The 11,413-nt window shown below is 42.7% G+C and overlaps 1 protein-coding gene across 2 annotated transcripts; it reads right to left on the bottom strand.

The window, feature by feature from the left end:
* Positions 1-1,694: 1,694 nt before the first annotated feature.
* On the bottom strand, positions 1,695-8,368 carry LOC148157555 (PR domain zinc finger protein 12-like). Of its 2 annotated transcripts, none has more exons than XM_088008552.1 (6): positions 7,602-8,368; positions 6,745-6,810; positions 6,490-6,614; positions 5,318-5,473; positions 2,555-2,669; positions 1,695-2,452 (listed from the first exon to the last, which is right to left on the bottom strand). In XM_088008552.1, the coding sequence occupies exons 1-6, from the start codon at positions 7,843-7,845 to the stop codon at positions 1,950-1,952; spliced, it is 1,209 nt and encodes a 402-aa protein (XP_087864678.1). In that variant the 5' UTR covers positions 7,846-8,368; the 3' UTR covers positions 1,695-1,949. The 2 variants fall into 2 exon arrangements, with proteins under 2 accessions (XP_087864678.1, XP_087864679.1); XM_088008553.1 differs by having other exon boundaries at positions 1,695-2,422.
* Between the last annotated feature and the right edge of the window lie 3,045 nt (positions 8,369-11,413).

The raw sequence follows: 11,413 nt of genomic DNA, 5'->3' as shown, positions 1-11,413 counted from the left end.
GACCAGAGGAGGACTGTCCAGTTGGACCAGAACCTGGAGTGAAAGCAGCAGGAACTAAACGGTTCAATCAATCAACTGAGCTCCAAACGTCAGCAGAACCAACGCAGCGCAGAGGAATGACACCTGCTTCATTTAGTAAATATGGAGGGGCAGGTTGACCTCTGATGACCTCTGATGACCTCTGATGACATTTATTAATATCCACAATAATCCTGGAACCGGAACCAGAACCAGAACCGGAACTGGTGTGAGCTGACCGTTCTGGGACTGGACCTCCACTGAGTGCTCCCGGGTCATTTTCATGCAACATGAAAGTTGCATCTCTTCAGGAACATTCTGCAGGTTCTGAGGTCCCACCTTCAGGTTCTCCCTGGTTCAGGTGGGACCTCAGAACTCATTTCTCACCTGCAGCTCCAGATCTCCTCCTGAACCGACAGACAGAACCTCTCCTAGAAGAGGACTGGATCGGCTCACATGGGGAACCTTGAATGTTTGCGTTGAGCCAGAAGAGGATTGAAATGTTCCCAACAGGATCTGGAGAACGTCCCTCTGTGGTTCAGCCTGCAGATATTTAGTTCTCAAATCTGGGCCTGGATTTGCTCCTTGTCTCTGTTAGACCAGGAGGTCCAGGTCCAGTCCTCCAGATCTACCATCCAGCAACTTCAACCAGCAACTTGAATAAAATGTATGGGTTGCTGGATCACCTCTGCAGAGCTGATGAGGGAATTCAGCCATTTGATCCAGGAATGATGGAGACGCATCTAAGGACGTTTTCCCTCCTTCAGTCCGGTCGACCCGGTTCTACTGGAACCAGAACATCTGCTCCTCCTCCAGCTGCTGTGGCTCTGAGTCAAACCAACCTGTTCCCCTCCTGGCCTGTGGGGGCGCTGCACCAAGAACCACTGAAGGAAACGACACAAAAACCTCTGAAGACACTGAGAGCAACTTCCTGTTTCACCAGATGGAAACAAGATGGAGGCGTCAGATTTTAGCGGTTGGAGGATTTCTCTTTAGGCTAAAGACCAGGAGCCATTTCTGCTGCTAGCGTTGGCTAGCACGTTAGCTTTGGTTGGATTTAGCCAAAATGCCCTGCGGTGTAGTTCACTTCCTGCTTTTGGAGCGGTCTCTGGTCCGCTTGGCGTTGACATTCAAACCGAGCCCAGACCTGGACGACCAGAGGTCAGAGGTCGATTAGCATTCATACCTCACCAACCGGACTAGACTTTGACTAGGCAGACGGACTGGACTCAGTCATCCTGTGTTGGAGATTCTGTTCTGGTTCCTGTCGGTGGAACCGGTGGCAGGAAAAGTCCAGAGAACCGAGTTCAGGAGGAATACTTTATTAGGACTTTATAGTCGTTTATAGAACATAACATCCTTTATGTACAGATACCAGTTTGATACATTAATGAAATAAAGTGACAGCAGAGTTCAGTCCATCAAGCATCTCCTGTTCTTCCACAAGCTGAACCGTTTCAGAACCGACATCCAGTAACTTTGTGTCAAAACGTCTCAAAGGTTCTGGCAGGAGAATCCGAGCCTGGAGACCCGGCAGCTCAGGCAGAACCTTTCTTCCTGCAGGTTTGGACCTGAGGTTCTGTCTCTGCAACATCACAACCTTCAACAGGAACCAGAAGCATGCAATGCAAACACGACATCAACAGAACGGGTCATCATGCAGCTGGGCGGTCGGAACCGGGTCCGGACTCGGAGTGCCTGATAAATATTAGTTTATAGGAAAATGATTAATAATCAATAAACCAAGGAGTTTATTTATTCGGTTTCTAGGATTTTATCAGCTGATCATCATTTGATCTGTTTGTTGGACTTTTAATCATCAAACAGAACCGGGCTCATCAACACCAACTGGACCTGCGTTTGTGCAGAAGTCTTCGGTCAGCTTGTGTTCGGTGATTGGTCAGCTGACCACATCGCTGGCCCTGATTGGCTCACAGCACCATGGCGGGGATGTGGTGGACCATGGAGGCGGGGTGAGGTACCGCGGTCAGCTGCGGGGGGTGGGCCGGTGGGGGCGAGTGGACCCCCGGGCCGCCCACCACCACCACGCCGCCCACCGGCGCGCCCGCGTCCCCGCTGGGTCGGTGCCGCGCGCTCTTCTGGTGCGCGCGCAGCCCGGCCAGCTGGGAGTAGGCCGACTGGCAGACGTGGCACTTGTAGGGCCGCTCCCCGGTGTGCAGCCGGACGTGGTTCCGCAGCGTGGACGACTGGCTGAAGCGGCGGTTGCAGAAGCGGCAGACGAACGGCTTGTCCAGCGTGTGAATGCGCATGTGCGAGCGCAGATTGCTGCGGGAGTTGAAACCGCGGTGACAGATGACGCAGCGCATGCGCCCTAGACTGGAGGAGGAAGCGGAGGAGGAAGAGGAGGCGGAGGAGGAGGAGCCTTCACAGGTGTGGAAGTCATCTGGAAGCAGGAGAAGAAGAACATCCAGACCTGCTGATCATCAAAACCTGACCTGCCGGAACCAGAACCAGACCAGCGGTTCTGGTTCTGGTTCTGAAATGTCTTCCGAGCTCATCTCTATTGTTAAGTTACCGGTTTTGGTTTTCTTTCCCTGCTCCTCGTCGGCGCCTGGAATCCCAGGAATTCCCAGGAATGTGTTGTGGGAGTTTCCATACCAGACCAGCAGCTCCTGGTCCGGAGGGATGGTCTGGGAGCAAATATGACTTTATTATTAAAATATAATAATTATGACTTTATTATTAAAATATAACAATTATGACTTTATTATTAAAATATAACAAATATGACTTTATTATTAAAATATAATTATGACTTTATTATTAAAATATAACAATTATGACTTTATTATTAAAATATAATTATGACTTTATTATTAAAATATAACAATTATGACTTTATTATTAAAATATAACAAATATGACTTTATTATTAAAATATAATAATTATGACTTTATTATTAAAATATAACAAATATGACTTTATTATTAAAATATAACAAATATGACTTTATTATTAAAATATAATTATGACTTTATTATTAAAATATAACAAATATGACTTTATTATTAAAATATAACAAATATGACTTTATTATTAAAATATAATAATTATGACTTTATTATTAAAATATAACTATGACTTTATTATTAAAATATAATAATTATGACTTTATTATTAAAATATAACAAATATGACTTTATTATTAAAATATAATAATTATGACTTTATTATTAAAATATAATTATGACTTTATTATTAAAATATAATAATTATGACTTTATTATTAAAATATAATTATGGCTATTATTAAAATATAACAATTATGACTTTATTATTAAAATATAATAATTATGACTTTATTATTAAAATATAACAAATATAACTTTATTATTAAAATATAATAATTATGACTTTATTATTAAAATATAATAATTATGAATTTATTATTAAAATATAACAATTATGACTTTATTATTAAAATATAATAATTATGACTTTATTATTAAAATATAATAATTATGACTTTATTATTAAAGTATAACAAATATGACTTTATTATTACAATATAATAAATATGACTTTATTATGAAGCTGAAACATACTCTGGGTAATTTCATAAATATTCTACTACTATATTTGGTGAATTTAAATAATTTCAAATCAAGTAAATTTCAGGCTTTCAGTGTTTTTCTGTCTGCGGCCAGCAGATGGCGCCACTCACCAGCGGCAGAACCGTTTCGGTTCCAGGTGTTCACTTGTCCTGATCCGATTCATGCGGGAACGTTCTGGATCTGCTCCTCATTTCATCTTTTTAGTTTTAAACATTTCATCGTAAATTTTTTTTATATCATTTTATTTCAGTTTATGCAGATTTCTCTTCGCGTGTTGTCAATAATTATTTCCGATTTAATTCAATTTTGTTTGTTAGGATCTAATTACAAAATAATTAACTGCTAATTTATTCTTTAGGCCGTTCAATTTACTTTGACTTTTGTTTTCTCTTTCTTTTTTTTATTTAAACATTTTTTTTCTTTTTTTATTTTCAAAAAATCAACTAAATGTATTTTATTAATTTTTTTAAAATAAATTTAATTAGAACAATTTTTTGACTTGATTTATTTAAAGGAAGTTTTTTGTGTGAATGAATGAATGCATGAATTAATGAATGAATGCATGAATTAATGAATGAATGCATGAATTAATGAATGAATGCATGAATTAATGAATGAACGGAGAGCTTTGGAGTCCTCTGGACTCGTTAACTTGTTAAATTAAAACAGAACATTTGATATGAAGTAAATATGATTTTCCTGCAGCTTCAAACCGACAGATGAAAATAATCTGGTAGAATTATTTGTTACTTTTATTTCTGTAATTTACCTGGCAGGGACTTTATTATTATTATTATTATTATTATTATTATTATTATTATTATTATTAATGTAATATTGGACATTGCACTTGAATTTTTCCACTGGGGGACAATAAACGATATTCCTATTATATTGTTATATTATTAGATAAAAATAATAATTATATTATTAATAATAATGTTATTAATTTATCCCTTACATTCCCAGGTTGTTTGCTCATGCTTTAATAGATAATTCATTTTCCAGTTTTGTTATTAAATCAGTTTTATTAAATCGTTTGATTTATTAAATTTGCATCTTTACAAAAACCAATAAGAGCCAAAAATCATCAACATACTGAACCTAAATCAACTCGTAAATAAAAAATAACACGTTTTCACAGATTAAAAAAATAAAAAATGAAAACGATGCCATATTTATAGTTTTACATGTCGAAAGATGAAAATGATTTATTTTTAAATTCCAAAACAGAAAAACATTTCATTTGTTTTATTCTAATTATTATTTATTTAGTATTTTTTTGGCTCAAAAAGAAAAAAAATTGAAATGATTTTGTGTTTCAGTTTAAAGTCTGAATAACTTCAAACAGTTTAAAGTTATTTTCCAGCCGCTTATTGGAGCTTCAATCAACCAAATTTTATTTGTATAGCAGCGAGGCATTTCAAAGTGCTTTACATAATTAAAATAAAAACAGCACGTGACATTGAATAAACAGTGAGAAAGAGAAAGACATTTTGAAAAGGATTTAAAAAAAGATAAAAACATTAAAACCCCTTTGAGGACTTCAGTTAAATGTCGTTTAACTGGGACTCCAACCCTCTGGGACTTGAGTCAAAAACACCGTTTGACAAGGACTCCAACCTCTAGGCTTCTGGTTGAAACGCCGTCAACTGGGACTCTAAACCCCGAAGGGCTTCAGTTAAACATCAGCTTCAGACAATAATAGGTGATATTTTCTGACCTCCACCGCCTTGTAGAAGACGCTGCTGCCGACCTGAACCACCTCCAGGTTCTGCTCCTGCTCGTTCCGGGCGCATTTGATGTACGTCATCCAGCTGCGCTGGTCCTCCTGACTGGCATCGATGAAGAACCGGACCGACCCGTCTTCATTGAACACCTGGAGACAAAAACAGGCCGATCAGAAACCGATCAGAAACCGATCGTGGAGCGATTTGTGTTCCAGATGTATGGATTTTAATTAGATAAATATTTTTAGCAATAACATCAAACGTCCTCGGGGAAACATGTTGAATTAAACACATTATTTATATTTAATAAAAGGAATCAGTTTCACTAAAATCAGTTTTATTTATTTACTTAAAGTGGCTGATTTTTTCCCCCCAAGATTTTCTGACTGTTGAGAAATTAATAAAAGTTAAAAATGTCAAAAGTTTTAATTATTGCAACAATTTCATTATTATCATTATTATTATTATTATCATTATTATTATTATTATTATTATTATTATTATTATTATTATTATTATTATTATTATTATTGAACTGCTGCATTCTGTAGTTTATTTCATCTTCTGTAATATTTTATAGTTTTTCTGCAGAATTTTGATTCGACAGTCAAACAGTTTGAACCCTGATTTTAATGTTTAATAAATTAAAATATTAATCATGGCTGCACTTTGTTGCTGATTCTTTGTGTTTTTCGGCTCCTGTAAAAATGAATTATTATATTTATTATTATTTATGTTTAGATAAACTTATAAAATAAAACGTAAATAAATTTCGCACCGTTTGTTGACTTAACTGATATTTTTATATTTTGACGTGATGGAAGTCCAGAACTGGTTCCGATCGCTGCTGCAGCGGGAAAAACCGCTGAAGATTCGGCTCATTTAAAGAATCTTTCCGGAGCTGGTTCGGTTCTGTCTGGTTCTGGTTCGGTTCTGTCTGGTTCTACTGGAAGTGTTTAGATGTTCCGAAAAGCCTGAAATTCGCGAACAGAACCGGAGGTTGGGGTGTGTAGGATGGACTGGACCGAGCCTCACTGGACCGAACCGAACCAGATCGAACCGGACCGGACCTTACTGGACCGAACCGAACCGGGCCGGACCAAACCGAACCGGACCAAACTGGACCAAACCGAACCGAACCGAACCGAACCGGGCCGGGCCTCACCTCCCACATCAGGTTGTTGTTCTTGTACAGGTCCACGTGTTCCGGTGAGACCAGGCGGCCGGTAAATGGACCCATCTCGGTTCCGGCTTTGATCCAGGTCTTGGAGAAAATCCCGAGTCCTTCTCCTGCAGCACAGAGAGGTCCAATCAGCCTGCGGACGGACCGAACCGAACCGAACTGAACCTCTACAGGGTGTAATATTATCTCTGCTTCGTTTCGCAGAAACATAAACTATTCCGTTAAAGTTCTGCTTACCCGGAACCGAACTCTGCGCGATGATGACCTCGCTGGGCAGAACCAGGCTGGACAGCTTCTGGACCTCTGAACACAAACAGAACTTCACTTAGCTCAGGTTCTCTCCGAACAGAACCAGGTTCGGCTCTGGCTCAGCGGAACCAGACCGTCCCGCTGCTCGCGGAACCCAGTTCCGAGGTTCGGAACCAAATGACAATAACTGGAAAAAACAAGAATAAAACTGCAAGAAAAGTTCGGCTTCTGTGGATCTCCTGGCTCGGTTCGGTTCGATTCGGTCCGGTCCGCGAAACTAGCACAAACAGAAAAAACATTTTAGATTATAGAAAAAAAGAAGGGAACCGGAACCGGAGCGGCGGGTTGAGCCGGAACCGCCTTTAAACTCCTGCAGAGAAACAGAAATAATTCCGTCAAAATGACAGAAAATGATAAAAATGACAAAATCAAACTGAAATATTTTCTCTGGAATTATTTCTAACGAAATTCACCAAAAACAAAAACGAATCAAACGATAAAATTAAATAAAATTTAACCAGAAATCAGAGAAAAGTTCCGCGCTGAGCTGGAAAAATCATCTTCATGTTCAGAAAAGTTTCAATATCTGATCAAATTAATGGATCGGAACTTTGAGCAGAAAATATTTTCCTTCGTTTTTCTATTTCAAATCAAATTATGTTTAAAACTAAATCCAAAATAAAAACGGAATGAAATTTTCATCTAAAGTCCCTAAAATATGAATTGAGGCGATCATGTTTTAACTTGGAAATAATAATAATAATAATAATAATAATAATAAATATTATTATTATTATTATTATTATTATTATTAACTCTTTAGTTCCCCGGAACCGGACCCTCACCTCCGGAGAAGGACTGGGCCAGCACCTCTGCCGTGAAGGCGGTCTTGGGGCTCGCGCTCGGCCCGGTTCGCTCCTCGTGCTGCAGGTGATGCTGGTGCGCGTGCGGCGGCTGCTCGCCCAGCACGTGCCTCCAGCGGCCGTACAGGAAGCTGTGCAGGATGTCCGAGGTGATGATGTCCGCCAGGGAGAGCGGCTGCTGCGGCTTCAGGGCCAGAGAGGAGCCGGCGGGCAGCACGGAGCCCATGGCGGCGGGGGAGAGGAGGGACCGGGGCGGCGGAACCGAAGTTGGGCGGAAGTTCCCTCTCTGGATTCACCGGTGAAGAAGATCCAGCCACTTGCAGCCCGGGAGGCGCTGGCAGGAGTCGAGAGGTTCTGCAGGAAAACCGACCTGAGGGAGAGTGGGGGGGCCTTTATACCGGAGCCGCTGAGGAAGAGGAGGGAGAGGAGGGAGAGGAGGAGCAGGAGGCCTGTTATTGGCTCCGCTGCGGTCTCACGCTCAATTAGGACGGAAAGAGCCGATCTGACCCAGACCAGCAGGTAGACACAGCCCAAACACGCAGCACTGACCGGGGGTCACCGGCCCGCCGGGGGAGGCTCCGTCATGCTCTGGGCTCCAGATCCGCCTGAAAATGGACCCGCAGAACCTCCCGGAACCAGCAGCGCTGGAATCCAGGCTGAGTGACGGAGCAGAACATGAGATTAGAGGCCAGATTACAGAGAAACAGCTGCTCTTCATCCTCCTCCTCCTCCTCCCGACTCAGACATTATTCCCGCTTTCACTCTGATCTGTATTTATGAGCTTTTAAACATTTATTACCCCCCCGAACACACACACACACACACACATTACTGTCGCCCGTCACTGAAACATCGCTGGATGTTGAATAGAATCTGATTTTAAATGAAACCTGAAATAAATCCGAACCGAACCTGAACGGACCGGATCCAGAAACTTGTTGATGTTTGAAACATTCAAGAGACTCGGTGTAGTTTTATTTTAACTGCGGGTTTTTATTTTTGAAATAAATCGACATATTTATATTCCAAATTGATTTAATGTCAGGCGAAACAAACCAAGTAAAAACTCAGAATAATCCTTTATTAATCCCATAGTAAAATATGTATCCCAGTAAATTAAATAAATATATACTTAAAACATTCCTACAAATAAAATCAAAACTATTTTAAACATCATAAATTTTCCTCCAGGAGCTCCGGGTGGTCACCGAGCCCTGCAGCCGGGTTTCACGGATCCTCTCCCGGCGTCGGCCCCGGCTCCGCCCCGCCGGCCTCTGCGGAGCTCCGTGCGCCCCGGAGCGGGCCGAACCAAGTCGAACGGGCCGGACCGGGGGCTTTTGTCCTGGGAGTCTGAGAGGAGAGAAAGGGGAGAAAATCCGGGAATAAAAGCAGATTTGCAAATGTTTTTCAATTCGTTTAAGTGAGAAAGGCTGGGTCCTCCTTTCTCTCCCGCCTTTCTTTGCGTGGCGCAGAGCGGGGCTCCACCACGCGGACCCAGGCGTTTCGGTTCCTTAATGGAGAGGCGCGTCTGGGCCGCAGGAGGACACGCTTTAATGAGCTTCCCAACAAAAAGCTCCGCGCCGCCGCGTCCCGCCGCAACAACGAGCCACTTCAGCCCGAAAAGACGCCGGGAAGTCAGAGGCGGAGGGAGCGGCAGGTGACTGGCACGCGCACAGACAAGGGGGGTGGGGGGGGGGCTGGGAATCGGCCCAAATGGCGCACTAATATTGTTCCGCTAACGTGATTAAGTGGCGCAGCGCCTCATTAGTATTCATGCGGCGGACAGACGCAGCGCGCGCCGCTAATAATCCGCTTTAAAAACCTTTTAATGATCCGAACCGAACCGAGCCCACCTTCCTCACGACCAAGGGGAGGAGGAGGGTTCGGTCCAGAGCTTCAGCTTCTCGCCGGAACCAGCAGAACTAGAGAAACTAAAACCAGAACATCGTCAGGGTTCTGCAGAACCGGACCCAGAGTCCTCGGTTCCGGACGGTTTCTCAAGTCCCGTTTTTTTTAAATCTCTCTTTGGAAAAAGTTCTGCTGAGGTTCTATGACCCAGATCCTCAACATCGGCCTCTTCTTCTCCACCAATGTTTCCGAACCTGTCCTGGTTCCGTCTCTGGTCCGATGACCTTCAGGACATTTCCAGGAAAACTTCTGGTTCCGAAATGTTCTGCTGGAACCGATACCCGCAGAAAACCAGAACCAGGAAAACGTCATCGATCAGCAGAGAGAAAATAAAGTATAAAATATAAAAGTCATAAACGGAAAAATAAAAACACGTTTCCGTTTTCACCTCAGATTCCAGGTTCCGGTTCGGTTCCGTCTGGCGGGACAAATTCACGAGAGAAATCAAAGATTCATTTCTCAAAGCTCATAAACCCGGTTCTGCTGAGCCGATCAACCCGTCCGGTTCCGAGTGGACCTGGACTTCAGTTTGAACCAGGAATCCGGTTCTGGTTCCGGTCGTCTCAAACTGAGGTTCTGGAGGAATCCCTCCAGGTTCAATCCAGGGTTCTGATCCAGACGGTTCGGGGTAAATTTCAGTCTGTAATCTCAGAACATTTGGGTCAGAACCGCCCCCCCCCCCTCAGGGAAAACATTTGGACCGGGTCCAGATCTCCATCACGTTAATGTTTAATCAGGTCTCCGCTTCACCGGTACTTACCGAACTCCTTCCGGTACTTTATGACCGCAGAGCTGCATGCATTAGCCGAACCGGACCCCTGGGCCCAACCAGAGCTCTGAAACCACAAACAGAACCGGCCGGTTCCGCCTCTCCATGAAGCTTCAGTCAATCAGGAAAACATCCAGAACCGGACCGGAGTCGGCTTCCCACGAACCGAACCAGAATCATCAGAACTTCTGATTGTTTAATAAATTCATCAAAATCAGTTGGAGGAACCAGAACTACGGATCGGAACCAGAACTACAGCAATAATTAATTATTTCCGTTTCTGCCTGTTGATCCGATTCTTGAATTTAACCACCGGTTTCATCAGGAACTGAGTTCTGGGCCTCGTCGCCCCCGTCTGGAACCGGTCCAGATTCTTCAGAACCTCCTCGGTCCCCATGAGGCGTTCATGTTCCTGAAAATATCCGTTTCCACGGTGAGGCGTCCTTCATCTTCCTCCTCCTCCAGCGGCCCCCCGGGCCGGTCGGCGGTGATTACAGGAACGTTTTAGCGACCCGATGACATCACGCCGTTATTCGGACCAGAACCATCTGCGCCGCTCAGGGAGCATGAATTAATGATCAGAACCATGTTCATGTCAGGACATGAGGAGCCGCTCTGAGGGGCCCACCTCCGGGGCTCAAGCAGCGGTCCGCGGGCCGGTTCTGATCCAAAACACACGAGTTTGGTCCTTTGAAGCCAAGCAGGAATTTCATCCATAATTTTGATAAAAACAAATCTGACCCAAATGGACAGAAAATGAGTAAGATATGAAGTCCAGACCCTAAAGAGGTTTTTCCTTCATTTTGATGTTTTTATACATATTTACGACACTAAACAACATAAATTATCTGGTTGAAGTTTAAATGCGTTTTGATTTTAGAAGCGTTTTCTATGGTTTACAGTAAAATCCTCATGAATGAAGCCAGTTAAACGTCTTCAGTTTGTGATTTAAACATCCGGCTGCAGCCGCCAGGAGAGAAATGAAGATGAAAAATAAACGCGGATCTATAGATCTAACATAAAACATCCAGATGTTTCAGCTCCTCACGTGAAAACTTCAGTTTGTCCTGAAACCAAAATCAAGAGATAAAAATCAGTTTCACTCAAACAGACACGA

The sequence above is a fragment of the Poecilia mexicana genome, unplaced genomic scaffold (genome assembly GCF_051168715.1).
Source record: "Poecilia mexicana isolate PSO_F unplaced genomic scaffold, ASM5116871v1 scaffold_9, whole genome shotgun sequence".
NCBI lineage: Eukaryota > Metazoa > Chordata > Actinopteri > Cyprinodontiformes > Poeciliidae > Poecilia > Poecilia mexicana.
Note: the sequence above shows the minus strand (reverse complement) of the source record. Positions and strands in the feature narration are given on the sequence as shown.

Excerpts from the sequence above, each read along its gene's own strand:
- LOC148157555 (XM_088008552.1), bottom strand. The coding sequence starts at position 7,845 with ATGGGCTCCGTGCTGCCCGCCGGCTCCTCTCTGGCCCTGAAGCCGCAG. Across the intron at positions 6,811-7,601 it reads GGCCCAGTCCTTCTCCGGAG|AGGTCCAGAAGCTGTCCAGC; the intron begins GTGAGGGTCCGG and ends GTTTGTGTTCAG. Across the intron at positions 2,453-2,554 it reads GGGAAAGAAAACCAAAACCG|GTCTGGATGTTCTTCTTCTC; the intron begins GTAACTTAACAA and ends GATGATCAGCAG.